We start from the raw sequence: 16,848 nt of genomic DNA on the forward strand, positions 1-16,848 counted from the left end.
ATGGCCAGTGATGTTGAACAGTTTTTCATGTATTTATTTGCTGCTTTTACTTCTTTGTCTGAGAAATGTGTGTTCATTTCAGATGCCCGTTTTTGAATTGGGTCTTTGAATTTGGGGGTATGATTTTTTTTCAGTTCTTTTTATATTCTAGATAGTAGTCCTTTGTCTGAGGTACAGCTGCTAAAAACTTTTTCCCACATTGTTGGTTGCCTCTTAGCTCTGTTGGTGGTTTCTCTTGCAGTGCAGAAGATTTTTAATAAGATGAGATCCCAGTTGTTGATTCTTTGTGCTAGTTCCCATGCTACTGAGGATTTGTTCATAACATCTGTTGGTTTTGTTGTGTAGGGCTCTGCTTTTCTGGATTCCAGGTCGTTACAGGTCTAGGGAATGGCTGGTAATTTCTGTGTTGACCCAGGAGGGGTCGGAACTGGACATTGTAAAGACTGATAATCAGATGTCCCCATCTAGGGGCTGAGACAGGCAGGGAGTTAGGGCTGATGAACCTGGTGTCACTGGTTTTTAGTCCCACACTCCCTAAATGATTACGGCCCCAAGAAGAGTTTGACCTAGGTTTACAAAACAGAAGTCAAACTTTCCTTCATTGTCTGTTACCCGTTGGAACTGTGTCGGCCGACTGAAGAGTCACCAGTCTTAGCAAAAGCTGCTTTGAAGCCCCTGATTGTCGCAGAAGACACCGATCATGGTGCTTTGAGTAACAGGCCGGGAAGTTGGTCGTCCTCCACCCCTGGTGGCCTGGGGCTGTGTCAGGATGGTCCATAGTTTCACTGAGTTCAAAGCCTCTGTTTCCTCCTTGAGGTCCCCTCCATGGCCCACAAATCATTCAGCAGCGTGCTGAGTTTGGAGCCCTCACGGCCACCCCGTGATGGTGACTCCCGCGTGGCTCTCCGTGTGGACACTCTGGATGCCCGGGTTCTGCCCAGTGTGCCGAGGGTTTCTGAGTGTCCCAGGAGACCGTGTGCGTTGGTACCAGCTGTGTAGGCTCCGGGGAAGAACGCCTGCTCTGCTGCTGCCACTTGACCTGGCTCCACGTGACTTCTAAATTAATCTCGGCTATGAGATCATTAACTCTTAGAGTTCATTAACTCTTCAGGCCCACTGCTTTTTCCAACCATTTCATAGTAAGTGATCTAAACCCTGCTGAGCTCATCAGAGCAGCTGGAAACCGCCTGTGATCCTTCCCCACACTGTCCTGGCCCCCTCCTGCCAGAAATTTAGCTCCTCACACCAGGCGGCCACCCAGCTGAAGCCCTGGAAACATTTCCTGGCCAGCACTGTCACCTCGCAGCTTCAAGGGACTCCACAAAATGTCTTTCTCCACTTCTTCTCCTTCTTTCATTTGTTTGGAGGTTTTGTTTTGAGACTTACTATGTACTCTAGGCTGGCTTTGAACTCGCTCTGTAGCCCAGGCCAGCTTTGAACTCTTGGCCATCCTCCTGCCTCAGCTTCCCGAGTGCTGGGACTACAGGTGTGTGCTGCTGTGCCCAGCTCGATCTCTTCTTGCCAAGTCCTAGAAAGCTGCAGTGCCCTGGGTTGTCTAGGGCAACCACTCATCTGGCAGCGTTGGAATTTAGAGGCTAGAGAGGGGCAGCACCAGTGAGGTGATGAGAGACAGCATGGAAAGCTTGTGCATGGGCCCAGGGGTAGACCAGAAGCCCAAGCCGTGCGCAGAGGCCAGGAAATCCATGCAGAGAGAGGAGCTTCCCAGCTCAGGGCGTTGTCCCATGCGGAGCCTTAATTATGGCCTTAGCTTGGGCAGGTGTGAGTTCTGGGATGTGGCTCAGTGACAGGGGCGTGGAACCATGATCCGGTTGCTGTAGCATGGGTCAGGACAGTCTGTACAGGGCGCTCAGGTCATCCCCGTGAGTCAGGCAGGCCATGTCTAGCTGTCCCACGGGGTCGGTGCCAGGAGGAAGTGGCGCGGGGCCAACACATTCAGGAACGGCAGGTGCAGAACCGGAGACCGTGCAGGGGACTGAGCCGCCTCTGCTTCCACGGCGAGGGCGAACAGCCCCTCAGGCCACAGCCCGTGCCAGCCCATCCCACACGACATGAGATGGATTTATGTAGACAGGTGCTGAGGGCCAGAGAGGGGAACTTGGATCGATTCATTTCCATCTTTTTATGAAATTAGTACCTATTCAGCTGGGCATAGGTAGCACACAGCTGTCATCCCAGCACTCTGGGAGTCTGTGGCAGGAGGATCATGAATTCAAGCTCAGCTTGGGCAATGTAGCAAGACCCTGTCTCAAAATGTCACTTATTTTTTTGTATGGAAGCTATTTCTTTTTTAAAATTTTTATTTGTATTAGCGCATGTTTGTAGTACGTAGTGACTACATTCATCACAGGGAATGGTACCTTTATGGAACTAACACGTTTTTACTCTTTTACATCCCCTTCTCCTCCTCTTCCTCTCCCTCCCTCCTGTCTCAATAATTTTTACATGGGATGGGGATGTAGCTCAATGTGAAGGTTCAATCTCCAGCACTGGAAAGAAAGAAAGAGAGAGGGGAAAGGGCAGGAGGGAGGAAAGCAGGAAGGAAAAAGTAATGCATATGCATTACAGAAAATGTAGAAGGCATGAAGAAGCAAAACGAAGAAAACAAAATGTATATACATTCCTGCAGCCGAAAGACAGCTGTCATTATTTTGGAATGTGCTCTCCCAAGATGTTTTCAAAAATGGGATCACTCTGTTACGACTTTAAGAAAATTTTTTTAACTCTAACAATGAAGTGAACGTTCTCCGAGACTGTTGTTTCTAATAGAATATGATTTCACAATGCAAATTTATCATCATTTACTTGACAAATCTCCATGTGATGGACTTACAGGTTGTTAAGGGTTTTGCTAAGTTAATCACATTGTAGCAAACATCTTTTGTCTACACCCAGGACTAGTTCCTAGAAATAACACACTGGGTCAGAGCACACGAGTGTTTTCAGCTTTTGGGAGTTTTTGTTTTGTTGTTGCTTGTTTGTTTTGGTTTGTTAGTTGAGACAGGGTCTCCATATGTAGTTCAGGCTGGTCTCCATATGTAGCCCAGACTGGCCTGGAACGTGCAGCATCCTCCTGCCTCAGCCTCCTGAATGCTGGGATTACAGGCATGCACCACCGCTCCAGGCTATATGACTATAAATGTATCCTTTTTGTGTTGTTTTGCAGCACTGGGGATTGAACCCAGGACCTTGTACATGCTGGGCAAGTGCTCTACTGCTGAGTTATACTCCCAGCCCATTTTTAGCTTTTGACTGAAGTATTTTGTTGACTCCAACAGGTGCAGTCTGGTCCTGAATTTCCTTTGTCATGGACAGTTAGGCTTCAGGTCAGCGTAGAAGGTTGCAGGAATCTGGGTGAAGGCTGCAGAGCTTCTCAGAGCTGAACCAAGAAGTGGCAGAGTCGCTGGGAGGAACTGGCCATGGGAGGCTGCCCTTTCTGGGAGTGTCCGCTCAGGCCTGGCCAGGAAACAGGAAGAGAGCAGGTCCTGGGCAGCCTGGGCCTGAGCCCATTTACGAGCTGGGCGGTGCTTCCTCCCAGGCGCCCTGAGGACACTGTGTTCTGTACTCCTCAGCGGGGAGCTCGCCTGGCCCCAGGATGCCCCGTAAAATGCACCCAGGCCCCATTCAAGGCTTCTTGCCCAGAGCCCTGGGGCCACCCTCAGAGCCCTGGGGCCACCCTCGCCACCCCTGATCAGTCTGTCTGTCTCCTTTGGTTCACAGAGAGAGAAGAGTTAATCCAGAGCGTCCTGGCCCAGGTGGCAGAGCAGTTCTCCAGGTACAGAATCTCCTCTGTCCACACTGGCCTCTCGAGGCACAGGAGGCCCCTGGCTCCAGCTGGCCTGGGCCCACAGGAGCTCCCCCAAGCTGCTGGGCTGAGACCCCTGGGAAACCCCGACCTTACCCGAAGGCAGGTCTGGTGGTCCCTCTCAGACCCTGACCTCTGATTGTGAGCATTTTCTTGCCTGGCTCTTACAGTGCTCCGGACAGTCTGTGGACGTCAGCCCTGCTTTAAAACGCAGCTCAGTCCTGAGCCTGTGCGGATGGTGGGATTCCTCTCCTCTCCGAGTCCCCCACCTGTCAGTCAGTATTCTCAGTTTCTCAGACTGATTTCCCTTTGGCGTTGTGCTGCTCTGGGTGACTAAAAGGAGGAAAAGGGCAGCTGGATGGTATTTGTTAAAGCCCTAGCCAGGCGTAGTGGCCCACACCTGTAATCCCAGAACTCTGAGAGGCTGAGGCAGGAGGATTGAAAGCTCAAGGCCCAGGCTGGGCAACTTAGCAACTTAGCAAGACCCTGTCTCAAAAACAGAAACTGAAAGAGGGCGGGGGGTGGGGATGAGAGCCCAGTACAAAGGCCCAGGGATCGATCCCCAGTACAGGGAAAGAAAGCAAGCCCATGAATTGCTGAGCCTAACGGTTCGAGCTCCTGAGTCTTCTAAGGTGTCCGCACCCCATGGGGCAGGTGCGGGCATTGGGCCGTGCCAGCTTGGGGCACAGAGGACTTCGTGTCACCCAGGACCTGGTGTGCACGGCCCAGGTCAGAGGAGGTCGGGACGCCACCCCGGGGGACATTCTGGGTTCCTAAAAGGGAGCCTGTGGGCCTCACTCGCACCCAGGACCCATACACGTTGGCAGGGCCAAGGTCAGCATTGAGGATTCCATGGGCCGCGCCTCATCTTTTCTTCCTCCTTTTCCCAGAGCGTTTAAAATCAACGAGCTGAAAGCAGACGTCGCCAGCCACCTGGCAGTGCTGGAGAAGCGTGTGGAGTGTGAGTGGCTGTTCCCTTCCCTCGAGGCCCAGGCACCGGGGGGGGGGGGGGGGTCAGTTCCCGGGGCGGGGCGGGCATCCTTTTCATGTGCACTGCTTGCGAAGCAACTTGGCTGTTCGCACAGGCGAGAGCAGCAACACGGCGAAGCCTTGCGCTGTGTTTTAAAGCCACACAAGGCGTGGGACACCGCGTGCGCTGTGTATTGGGGACATGTGTGGGCACAAGCGGGGCACCCACGCTTAGGTCCTGTCCGGGCCCTGTGTACGTGCACCAGGACGTGGCATTCTGACCTCGGCCATGTGGGGAACGTGTGTGCCAGTTGTTCTCTTGGATTCCAATGAAAACCTGCTCGGGAGCACAGTGGAGCCCATTCCCATCTCAGTTCAGTCACCGAAAAGCCCGGATTCTGCAGGAAAACGGCTGCAAGCCACAGCTGCTCGGGCCCTGTCCCTGAGGAAGGGCTGGATCCCTGAGCCCGTGCCTGGCGATTCTGTCTTCCTGTCTCGGCACCTGGAAGTCCCTCAGTGTCCACACGGAGCGTGGCGACTCACAGGCAACTTATTCACATGCTCAGACTGAGCAAACAGCCTCTCCCAAAGCACCTGCCGATCTGTGACCTAAGAGTGACCGGATGTCACTTCCCGTACCTGTACCGAATTGCCTGTGATTTTTCAAGAACAACGACAAAAAAATTCAGGATCATGCAAGAGCTGACCCATGAAAATCAGCTGAAACACGGTTTCCAGGGTCACGTGGACATTTCCAGAGTGTGTCTGCTTTTTAAAACTCGTTCAGCCATTGGATGATGAGGAAGCCACAAAGAGGCTGAGTGAGTTGATCAAGTTCATTGGACAAATCAGACAAATCAGACAAATCAGTAAAAGTGGCATGGCGCCGAGCCCTGGCGGCTGTCCTCATTCCCTGCCACTGCCCTCCCGGGACAGGTCAGCCTCCTGCCCACCCGGCGGAGAGGAGCCCTTGAGTCCACAGCAGGGTTAGAAACCAGACTGACCATGGCTGCGCCGCACAGGGGGCACCTGAGGGCCCTGGGGCGGCTCCCAGGCTGGGGAGCAGGCTCAGCAGTGCTGGGGCACAGGTGCCTCCGAGCTTGTCCATCGCCCCTGCCCGGCCCCTGCGTCCCCCAGTCCTGCAGACATCAGGCTGCTGCTCCGGATTCTGAGTCTGGACAGAGCCAGGCCACCTGGCCAAGACCCCATCACGTGGGGCATGCACAGCAGCAGCACAGTGGTCAGTGCTAGTGGTCACTCTGGCTATCACAGGGCCACTGCTCCTGGGGCTGAGGCAGGGTCTGCCCAGGTCCGAGGTCCCTGGAGCTCCCTGGCTAGGAACCTCAGTCCCTGTCTGCCTGTCTTCTCCAGGCGTCCTGCCTGCGACTCTCTCAAACCCCCACCCTCAGCCGGCCTCAGGGGCCCCAGAGCCGGGAGACCAGGCGAACCTGTGTCTTGGTTTAGGATGCTTACAGCTGAAGCTTGAGGTGCACAAAGGGGTTCACGACGGATGAACCCTGTGTCGGGCCCACCTCAGTGCCCCTGCCACTGTCTTCAAGGGCCTACACTCAGCTGCAACCCCTGGACTGGCTCCTCCTGGCTGGGAGAGGCCTTTGTCCAGCCTCAGGACAGTGGCACTTCGTGGGGTTTTCTTGAGACACGGTCTCTCTATGTCACCCACACTGGCCTTGAACTCACAGCCATCCTGCTGCCTCAGCCTCTCAAGTGCTGGGATAACAAGCGAGTGCCAGCACACCTGGCTAAGACAGTGGCACCTGATACATAGCAAGGGCAGCCACAGACTCGATGCCGGCACGGCTTGTCTGTCTGGGCCCTCTCCCCCAAACCTCTCCCCATTCCCATGTCAGTGAGCTGGGGCTGCACCTGCTGCAGTCCTCGTCTAACCGTGTGCTCTGCTCAGCACCCCTGTGACACGCCTGTTGACCAGGGGACGCTGGACCTGGACCAGTGCTTCCTGGCCCACACGCAGCCCTCAAGGTCCTGGAAGACAGCCAGGTATCGGCAGCTTTCTGGGGGCCCACAAGAAGAAGCCCACTCCAAAGGGGGTCGTGACATGGTGGCTGAAGGACTCACGCCCAGGTCTGGTGATCCCACGGCCACTCACCTGCTGTGGCCCGGGCTGGCCACCACCCCGGCCCCCGACTCGTCCACTTCCGGCCTGAGTTTCCATCCCTCATCCTCCATGCGGGAGAAGAGGAGCAGAGATTTCCCTGGCCCAGAAGTGAGCCACCAGGCCCACAGCTGAGATGGCCCTGTGGGCAGGAGATGCAGTGTCCCTGGGAAGCCACGCCTCCCGGGTGCCCACTTTCTGAGTCAAATTTGAGTGTGATCGCCAAGTAATAAAGCTGCCGCTTTCAACCCCCTCAAGCACAGCCCTCACCTAAAAGCCTTTGCCACCTTCCTGGGCCACAGACCCGCCCCAGTGGGTGACTGTAGCATCCTGCCAGGAGGCGCACTTGTGCAGCGGGACCCCACGAACACGATGGAGTCCAGCTCCCCCTTATTCTCATCTGTCTGACCATTTCTCCTGGTTAACTGCTGGGGACATTAAAAAAGAAGGGCTTTTATCTGAATGAGGTTTTAATCCTTGCAGGGGCCTCCCTGCATTTTCACACCCTGAGATCTCACCCTTCTTTTCTTTTGGGATAAAAATCGTGCTTGGCTCTTACCTCAGCAAGATGCAGTGCCGGCCACAGGACGCATGCAGTGGCTCCAGCTTGCGACGGCTGTGCCTGGAGCAGGGAGCCCTGTTTCTGCCATGAGCCCCGGGGACACCCACCTGAGCTGTGCTCCTCCGTGGTAACTCCCTGCCGTGTCTCTTTGTCAGCAGTGGAAGGACTGAAAGTCGTGGAGATCGAGAAATGCAAGCGTGACATTAAAAAGATGAGGGAGGAGCTGGCGGCCAGAAGTAGCAGGTGAGGACCTGGGCAGGTGGGGACCCAGGGCTGCCGGGCTGGGGTGGGCTCCGAGTGGCTTCGTGTCCCCAGGAGGGGTCGCGGTCCTGGATCTGGGGACACAGGCAGTGGTGCCTGCTCCGTGGGGATCCGCTCCTCCGTCTCCGGGATCTTACCCCGCAGTGCCGGTTATACCAGAGGCGAGGAGGAAGAGGGTGCACGTGAGAGGGAGACCCTCCTGCAGGTCCAGGTGTCCTAGTAGTGTGTCCAGCCTGACAGCCATGGGCATGGATGTCCAAAGAAAGGGACCTAAAGTAAGAGGACAGAGGAACTGGGTGTGGTGACGCCTGCCTGTGATCCCAGCACTTGGGAGGCCGAGGCAGGAGGATCACTAAGAGTTCAGAGAGTAGTCGGGGTGGGGGTCAAGAAGTAAAGAGGGGGCCTGCATTCTCGCCTCTCTTGGGGAGCGGAGAAGCCCCATCCTGCACCCACATGATGGCTACTGAGCCACCAGTCACTCACAGGCCAGCACAGCACAGCAGAGCTTGGAGCCAGGGATCTGCACCTGCCAGGGTGCAGCCCTCGGGGGACAGCAGGGGCTTGTGTAGCCCAGCAGCACCCCTGAGCAGTGGCCCCTTCTGGGAAACACAGCCAGCCAGGTCGTACTGGGCCGTGGGGCTCTGGCCCTCAGCTCTGTTCCAGCAGAGTGGGGCTGAGCACGCACTGGTTCCTAGGGGTCTGTGGGCTGCAGGAGCACAGTGTGGGGACCAAGAGCTCTGGGGCTTGTGACCTCTGGTTTCAACCCAAACAAATGGCCTTGACCATGGACGGAGCCCCAGGGGAGAGGCAGATTGGAAGCCCAGGAAATGAAGGCAAAAACAAGCTCGAAATGGCGTGAAAAGAAAAGGCACCGTGCCAGCTGCTCTGCCAGCTGAAGATGTTGGTTCCCGTTGCAAGGGGGCACAGAGAGAGGGGGCTGTGGGCCGAAGGGGTCAGCAGCACCCAGCAGCTGCCTGCTTCCAGGGCTGCACATGCCAGCACTGGGCTGGATTCTAGCAGTCCAGCGCCTGCCTGGTGAAGGCTTCTTGTGTTTCCAGGAAGAGTTAAAGCGGCAGGGAAGGATAATCATGCTATCCAGTTTCTTCTGCACCTCGAACTGTTGTGGCAGCTCTGACAGCTTGGCAGGTGTGGAATGAAGGGGAGGCTCACAGCATGCCAAGACGGTAATACCAAGGCTGTGTTTTTAAAAGGGAATAGATTCATTATTCTGATCTTGAAAATGGGATGGGCACCGTGGTACACACCTGTAATTCCAGCACTTGAGAGACTGAGGCAGGAGGATCACTGCAAGTTCAAGACCAGCTGGAACTATATAGTAAGACAAACAAACAGGCAAGCGAAAGGAAAATGGAACAGGCTCATGGTAGAACTCCCAGTCTATTCTGATGGGGGTTTCTGGGTGGCCAGTGTAATAACAATAGCCAGCAGTGCCCACAATTTAAATCTGGACAAAAAAACCCCAGATGTTTTGTATGCATAGATATCTAGTATTGAAAATGCAACTAAAATACACTGTCTTGTATACTTTTTTCATGTGCAGCATCATGAACAGTAAATAAATTAACAATTTTTTTGGTTTTTTGAGATGGTTTCACTAAGTAGCCCAGGCTGGCCTCCAACTCACAGTGATTCTCCTGTCTCAGCCTCCCAAGTGCTGGGATTACAGGCATGCACCAGCCCCCAGCTAAATTAACAATAAATTTTAACCAGTATATAGTTCTTAGATTTTTATTTTCCAAAAGACCACAATTTTCAGTATTCTTTTTTTTAACTCACTAGATGTGCTTTTTCTCCCTCATAGCTCAGTAAATGTTTTTTGCACTGCCTCTTAGTACAAAATATGTATAGCCATTTTATTTTCCTTTTTCACCTGAAATTCCTTTGCTTCACATAATATTCATAATGACCTTCATAATGGTGTAATGGTTCATCATTTGGATGCACCAAAGTGGTTTAAATTACTTCCCATTCGAGGACTTTCAGGTGGCACCTGGTTTGGTTTCGTGGTGTCATAACAACAGACAACGCTGTAATGAGTATCTGTGTGCATAGAGCTGTTTACTTGTGTTGAATTCTTTTAAGGTAAGTTCCCCGGAGTAGGCGTGCAGGCATAGAGAATACGAATTCCTCTGTGATTTTACTAGACCATGTTAAATGGCTCTTCCAGAAGATGCAGATTTATGACAAATCCCATGAGCTCACCGATATGCTGGCCCCTGCACCCCGGTCGGGTAAATCCCGGACAACCCACAGGGCTTCCCGGATGTGTGCAGCGCCCAGCCAAGGGCACTGGGCCTCATGGGCGGCTCTTCACACACAGGCCCTGGGGCAGCCCTGCAGCCAGTGCCCCAGACCCCTGGACTCGATTCCTTCTGTTCTTACATGGGCTTTGTGATGTTGAATAGGGAGGAGAATAGTCAGAAGTCTCTCTTTCTGCTTTGTACACTGTGGACAAACTGGACCCGTCCTGAGGTTGCCCGGGGGATGGGGTGAGGCTGTGAGTTGCAGCCACTGTGTGGAGGCCACATGCGCTTTCTGCTCATTACCAGGCGAGGCCAAGCTCGGGAAAGCAGCGAGGGATGAGTTGGTGGTGTTAGGTGGGGAAACAAGCGACTGTTTCTGTGTTTCCCGAAAGCCTGGTAGGATGCCAGGTCCCTGCGGGGTCCGCAGGGGTTTAGCAGTAGCACGCCTCTCACTGCTCTCAAGACTTAGGCCTCCAGGGCACAGCGGGCCAGGTGGGGCCCGTGGGCTCGGGGTGGTTTTGGCTATTTTGTCTGCTTCTGCACTCCTGACGTCCCGGTCCTGCAAGGGCACCACGTGGCTCAGGCCAGTGTGGCAGTTGAGCTCTGCTTCTTGTCCTTAGGACCAACTGTCCCTGTAAGTTTAGCTTTCTGGATAACAACAAGAAGCTGACCCCTCGACGTGATGTCCCCACCTACCCCAAGGTAAGTGGAGTCCCGGCCCCAGGACCCAGGAACCAGCTCCGGAGGCGGGGTGTCCTTAGACGGGAGATTCTTCTGCCTGACATGGAGTTAGCAGAAGTGTTCCCAGACCGTAGTGCACTCGGCGAGAAGACAGCAGCTCTGTGCTGCTATCCACCCGGCCCAGAGCCCTCTCAGTAAGAGCTGTCAGTGCATGACATCGCCTGAAAGACCACTGGGTGCCCTATCCGAACAACGCAGGTCTTTAGGGGAACTTTAGCTGCCATGCGTGAGCAGGAGTCTTCTCGGTTAGAGAATCTGGCCTGAGTCTCATGCCATGCCTGAGGATGGAGTGGTTCCTGGCCACCAGCAGAGAGGATCACCATGACAACAGCAGCCTGCTGGCAAAACCAGGGGGTGAAACCCAGGCTCACTCTTGCACTGAGGTTTGAGAAAAGGGTCCCCAGGACGGAGGTGGTCCGAGCCGGGTACCAGCCAGGTCCTCCCACTGCCATGGTGACGAGGAGCCTTCCGGAGCCTCCTGTGGGTGTCCAGTGCCCATCAGTCAGTGACCTTCTCCACTTGGTCCCAGCAGCAGGCTGAATCTGGTCTGAGGCATTTCCATGGGGACCGTTTCCCTGGGAACGACGCCCATTTCCGGTGATCCTGTGCCAGTGTTCCCGAGCCCCAGCCCAGGCCCGGGACACAGGGCGCCAGCCCTCCATACATTCCCTTTTTAAGACAATGAACACAGAAGTCCAGGAGATGCTGGAATGCCAAAGCACTGGGGCTGTGTAATGTCAAAGTTGCTTCTTAGGACAGCTGCCCCCAAACGCTGGAGGTGCTGTCCGCTGACGCAGCAAGGAGAAGTCCAGGGCTGGTTCCAGAAACTCACAAGAGCTGCTTAGCCAGTATCTGGATTTACGCCAAGCTAACTTTTTCCCTTGGCTTTGCTTTATTGTATTTTTTATTGTCGGACTTATTGAGGTCTGATTCACAGTCACGTGGCCAGGCTTCTCTAGATACACAGTACCATGTGTACACAACACACATACACAGCTGTGAAACTTCCACCATGAAGCCAGGCATGGCAATGCATGCCTGTTATCCCCATACCTGGGAGGCTGAGACAGGAGGATTGCTGCAAGTTCAAGGTCAGCCTGGGCTAGATAGTTCCAGGCCAGCCTAAACTACGTGGTGAGACTCTGTCTCAAAAAAGCAAAACTAAAAGAGAGAGAGAGGGAAAGGAAGGAAGGAAGGAAAAGAAAGAAACAAAGAAAGAAAGAAAAAGAAGGAAGGAAGGAAGGAAGGAAGAAAAAGGGAGAGAAAAATTTCAAGCACAATCGAGGCACCTAGAATGTGTCCATCACCTCCCCGACTCCCCAGGTGTGCCTGAATCCTGCCCCTGCACCAGCTGCTGGGATCCACCCAGCAGCGGCCGTTTGTGGAGAGGAAGCCTTGAGTCTGCACAGGGCTCTGAGGGGCACAAGGACTGCGTTCACTGGGCACTCTGGGGTCAGCTGCCTTTGTCTGCCAAAGGCCAGGCTCCGGGGTAACGTGACTCCTGTCCCTTCCAGTACCTGCTGTCCCCAGAGACCATTGAAGCCCTCCGTAAGCCCACCTTCGACGTCTGGCTGTGGGAGCCTAACGAGGTAAGTGTGGGGACCCAGGCATCGGGTCCCGGGTGGCGGCCAGGGCCACAGGCCCCCGAGGAGGCTGATGCTGCTCCTCCTCCGGGCTCCCTCCTGCTGTCCTTCCTTCTGAAGGTCGAAACCCTGATGCTCCAGGTTTTAGATCAGACTGACATCCCAGGCTCGGGGGCCCAAGGAGACCACTGAGAAAACCAGAATGGAGATTTGGCAGTTTAACCTCATTGGTAATATTGGCTAAACCCCATTGTACACCCCCAAAAGCAAAAGCCCTGCTATCATGGACCTCAGGCCCAGCTGTCTTCACCCACCAGAATCCCAGGAGCCTCTCCGGCTTTTCCACAGTACAGCTCGCCTGCTCTCTCTGACGGGATCGCAGCTGTGAAGTCTCCACCGAGCACGGAATGGGAATGGGATTTGGCACCCTTATGGTGCACAACTCGAGGCCCCCCTCCCCAGGGACCTGATCGGCAGGGAGCATGGGCTTCCTCCGTGTGCTCACCCGGTGCTGGCCCCACCTCGGCAGCACTGGCCAGGAAAGCGAGACCCAGCCCCCACCCAGCACCCAGCCACCCACCCTAGGGTGCTACCAGCTCTGGGGGTGCAGGGGTGCGGCGCAGAGACCCAAGGAGCGGGGCTGTGGCCATCGATCCTGAGCCCAGGGGAGCAAGGGCTGTGAAGGGAAGGGACAGCCTGGCCCCCTGGGGTTGGGCACAGCCCGGCCACCACAGACAAGGCCAAGGCAGGGCCTGGAGCGAGTAACTCCTGCCAGCGCTGCTCCTGGTGAATCCGCTGGGCGGATCATGGTGTCCAGAGCCTCTTGCATCAGGTCTTCCCGCCGGGCACAAACCTGGGCCTCGGATGGATGTGCCCTCATTACCTCTGCCTTCCGGCCGGAAACCTCTGCATGAGGATGCCAGTGCCCCAGGCTGGAGGGTTGAGTTGTGCATGAGAGAGACTACATCCTCGCCTTCGGACCCAGAGTATCTGGACAGCCGGGGCGGCTGGGGCCACTCCTGCTGCCGGGGACAAGGCCCTTGTGGAAGAATCCAGCCACCTGCTGGTGGGTGATAAATCAGAGGTGTCCAGAGACAGCTTGGTCTCTTTCAAGTCCAGGATCCCGGGAGCTTGGGTGAGACCAGCAATGGTGAACCACTAAAGGCACAGGGACATGGAGAGAGAGCTCTGCCAGCGAACACCAGGGCTGGGTGGTTTTCCTGCCACCCTTCCAGCCAGGACAGCGTCCCACGCATCCCACTCAGAAAGAGCCACACACGGGAGCCCCGTCACCTGAGTCAGCCAGCACAGTCACCAGCCCGCCAGCCCCGCACCCTCTGCCACATCCCCGAGCTGCCGGAGCCCTCGAGCCCTGCCAGGGCTCCTGGCTGCCACCATGGGAACAGAGGCGTCACTCTGGCTCCGAAGCCAACGTGTTCCCAACATGAGAGGCACCAGATGGCTTCGTCTGTCAGCTGCCTCCTCCCTGGACTCTGATTTCGCAGCAAACATGTCGGCTCTCCGGGGTCGCCTGCTGCCCCAGACAGCAGGGCTGGTGGCTATGGACCACGAGGCTTCCACCTTTGTATTGGCATTGGGGGGACACAGTTTGTCACATGGGGGTGGGTGCGCCGGGCTCCCCCAGCCCGGCCCACAGCAGGGCAGCTCAGGGTGTGGCCCCCCAGGGCAGTCCCACTCCCCTGGTCCTGCGCTCTCCTGTCTTCCTGGGCTGTGCACCACAGCCTGCTCTTCCAAAAAGCCAAGCCCGCTCTGGCCCAGTGCTCTTCATTTCCACGGTCCGATCTCTTCTTCCTCCATCACTGGCCCCGGGCTCTGAGCGGTATTCACGAGATCTCCGCGGTGACTGAAGCCCTGCACCTGGAGCCCGCTGTCTCTGAGAGAAGCTTTGGGAGGATGGCAAAGATGCTGCAGCTGTCTCTGGGCCCAGCCGAGCCCCAGAGGAGCAGGAATGCACGTTGCCTGGGTGCAGGCGGCCACAGCTCCCCCATCCCTGCCTCCCACGAGCGCTGGGCCTTCCCCTGGGTGAGGGTCATGGCTCTGAGGACCTCAGACTGTGCTGCTGGAGGCCAGGGATGTAGGTCATGGGTAAAGCACCTGCCTGGCATGAAAAACAAACAAAACAACCATGCCGCTGATCTGCTGAGATTGTTTTTCCTGTGTGGAGACTGACCAAACAATTTCACTGTGGTTATCGGGGAGAAGCAGAGTCACCCTGCCCAGTCACCACCGTGCCAAGCATGGAATTCCCAGGAGCCCCCACTCTCCTGGGTCCTGCACCCCTCTGGGTGGCCCTGAGAGGTGTCCAGCAGCTCCCTAGCACCTGCCACTGGGTCCGCTCTCTGGGGTTGGTGCTCGCCTCATGGGACAGGCCCAGCTTCAGTGCCCCAGGACAGGACAGGGACTTCGGGGACCCCAGGCCCCCACCCTGCCCTGCCCACTGCTGAGTGCCCACCTCGACCACCCACAGATGCTGAGCTGCCTGGAGCACATGTACCACGACCTGGGCCTGGTCAGCGACTTTGGCATCAACCCCGTCACACTCAGGCGCTGGCTGGTGAGTGTCCGCCAACCGCTCCTCCTGCTCCTCTGGAGCCTGCGCCCGAGCTGAGGCTGAGCAGCCCTCCCAGAGGAACACTGTTTCCCGAGGACACTCAGCCCCTCTGTCCTTACTGGCCTGGTCCCTGAGCGCCCACTTGGGGACCCGGGGATATAGCATGAATCAGACGGGCAGTGAAGCACCTGTGTGCATGCATCTGTGCATGAGTGTGTGGCGTGTGTGCGCGCATGTGTTTAGCAGATCTTTTCCAAACAGCAGCACACTGCTCAGAACCCAGCGTTGAAGCCTATTAACTCTCCCGGGGTCCTGAGGCCTGATGCAGCTCACCACACCCCTTGGGGACACCTCAGCCTGTGTCCCCATGTGCCATGGGACTTCCCAGGCTCAGAGGCCATCTGGTGCCCACCTGTGGACACCACAGGTCTGGAGTCTGGTGAGGACCAGGCTGGGAGCGCCCAGACGTGGTCCCGGGAAGTCTGCAGGGCAGGTGGTGGCATGGGGCTCACCTGTCCCCCCTACCCCCTGTACCCCAGCTCTGTGTGCACGACAACTACCGAAACAACCCCTTCCACAACTTCCGGCACTGCTTCTGTGTGGCCCAGATGATGTACAGCATGGTCTGGCTCTGCAACCTGCAGGTGGGTCCTGCCGGGGGCGCCCACCTGGGATGGCAGCACCTGTCCCACCGAGAGCCTGGCTTGGTCCTGGCTGCCCTGCCCACCCTGTGAGGCCACTCCTGGCTCGTTAACAGAGCTGGTTCAGGCGGATGTGGTCCCACCTGTCTAACCCCAGCACGGGTTCAAGCCCAGCCTAGGCAATTTAGCGACTCAGCAAGTCCTTGCCTCAACACTTTGAGAAAGGCCTGGAGATGGAGCTCAGGGCAAAGGTCCTAGGTTCAGTCCCCAGTACTGCAAAAGGTACGGTGTGCGGGCAGGGGATTTAGCTCAGCAGCTGCTCGAGCGCAAGGACCCGAGTTCGATCCGGCACCACAAAAAACACACAGTGTGCCCTGACTCCCTAGCCTACCCCGAGGCCTTGGGGTGGGCGTGGCGGCCTCACCCTGCCCTGCTGTGGTCTCCCACCTGCCCAGCCCCCTCACCATCCGCCTTCCCAGTGAGGAACTAAAACCTCGGCTCTGTCCCTTGATCCAGGAGAAGTTCTCCCAAATGGACATCTTGATCCTCATGACGGCGGCCGTCTGTCACGACCTGGATCACCCGGGATACAACAACACGTGCGTGCAGCTCCGCTCTCCCCTCCCTCTGGCGGGCGCCCTGGCTGCAGGGAGCCTGTCAACACTGCCCTCGCCCGTCCAGGCTGGAGCTGCCTCCGAGGCCCCCAGGCCCCAGCCCCGCTTCAGTGGGACCAGACGCTATGCCCACTTTCCTATTCTGTCCGGGGCCTTTGTCCCAGGCCTCCCATTTTGGGGAGTGGGGTCCTTCAGACGCTGCAGGTGGCCATGCTGCTCTGTCACCCTGGCTCCAGGCCCAGTGGCACTGCACAGCCTGAGGAAGAGGCGGAGGGAGCAGGCGGTGGGGACAGATCCTTAGCGGACTGCAGGCCAGGGGCACACCGAGCCCTCCTGCCTCTGTCGGGCAGAGTGCTGTTCCTGGAACCCACAGGGTCCTGTGGGTGGCCTGGGTGTGCATTCACAGTGGCACCTCGGGCCTTCCCAGCACATCTGTGTGTGTGCGCGATGGCATCAGATGTGGCTAAGAGCCATGCTGCCCTTAGTCAAGTCCAGAGTAGGTCTCCAGGTGTGGCCACTGATGCAGCGTCACCCAGGCCCCAACCTGTTCCCTCTGCTCTGTCCCCCAAGCCTGAGCTCACGTGAAATCAGTCAGTTGAACCTAAAACTCGGGACATCTAGGGCGGAGGCAGCCAGGGCAGAGGGCATCGGGTCACCCGCCCTCCCTGCCTATGCAGTGGCCACTCA

The 16,848-nt window shown here is 56.5% G+C and overlaps 1 protein-coding gene across 14 annotated transcripts in view; it reads left to right on the forward strand.

The window, feature by feature from the left end:
* The window catches only part of Pde9a (phosphodiesterase 9A), a 93,367-nt gene that overhangs the window by 47,661 nt on the left and 28,858 nt on the right, over positions 1–16,848 (forward strand). For 12 of the 14 annotated variants that reach the window (XR_015451392.1, XR_015451393.1, XR_015451395.1 and 9 more), the window contains exons 5-12: positions 3,739–3,793; positions 4,714–4,784; positions 7,641–7,728; positions 10,631–10,712; positions 12,266–12,340; positions 14,823–14,909; positions 15,446–15,550; positions 16,064–16,146. Coding sequence is in view for 10 of the 14 variants with exons in the window: in XM_087211496.1 (XP_087067622.1) it covers positions 3,739–3,793; positions 4,714–4,784; positions 7,641–7,728; positions 10,631–10,712; positions 12,266–12,340; positions 14,823–14,909; positions 15,446–15,550; positions 16,064–16,146 (646 nt within the window). In the remaining 4 variants the exon portion in view is untranslated. The remainder of the gene's footprint in view (positions 1–3,738; positions 3,794–4,713; positions 4,785–7,640; positions 7,729–10,630; positions 10,713–12,265; positions 12,341–14,822; positions 14,910–15,445; positions 15,551–16,063; positions 16,147–16,848) is intronic. The other 2 variants (XM_013071352.3, XM_004842433.4) reach the window with 1 other exon arrangement.

This window comes from Heterocephalus glaber, unplaced genomic scaffold (assembly GCF_053883595.1).
Source record: "Heterocephalus glaber isolate CG9 unplaced genomic scaffold, H.glaber_assembly_v1.0 deba00000122, whole genome shotgun sequence".
In the NCBI taxonomy this organism is placed as follows: Eukaryota; Metazoa; Chordata; class Mammalia; order Rodentia; family Bathyergidae; genus Heterocephalus; species Heterocephalus glaber.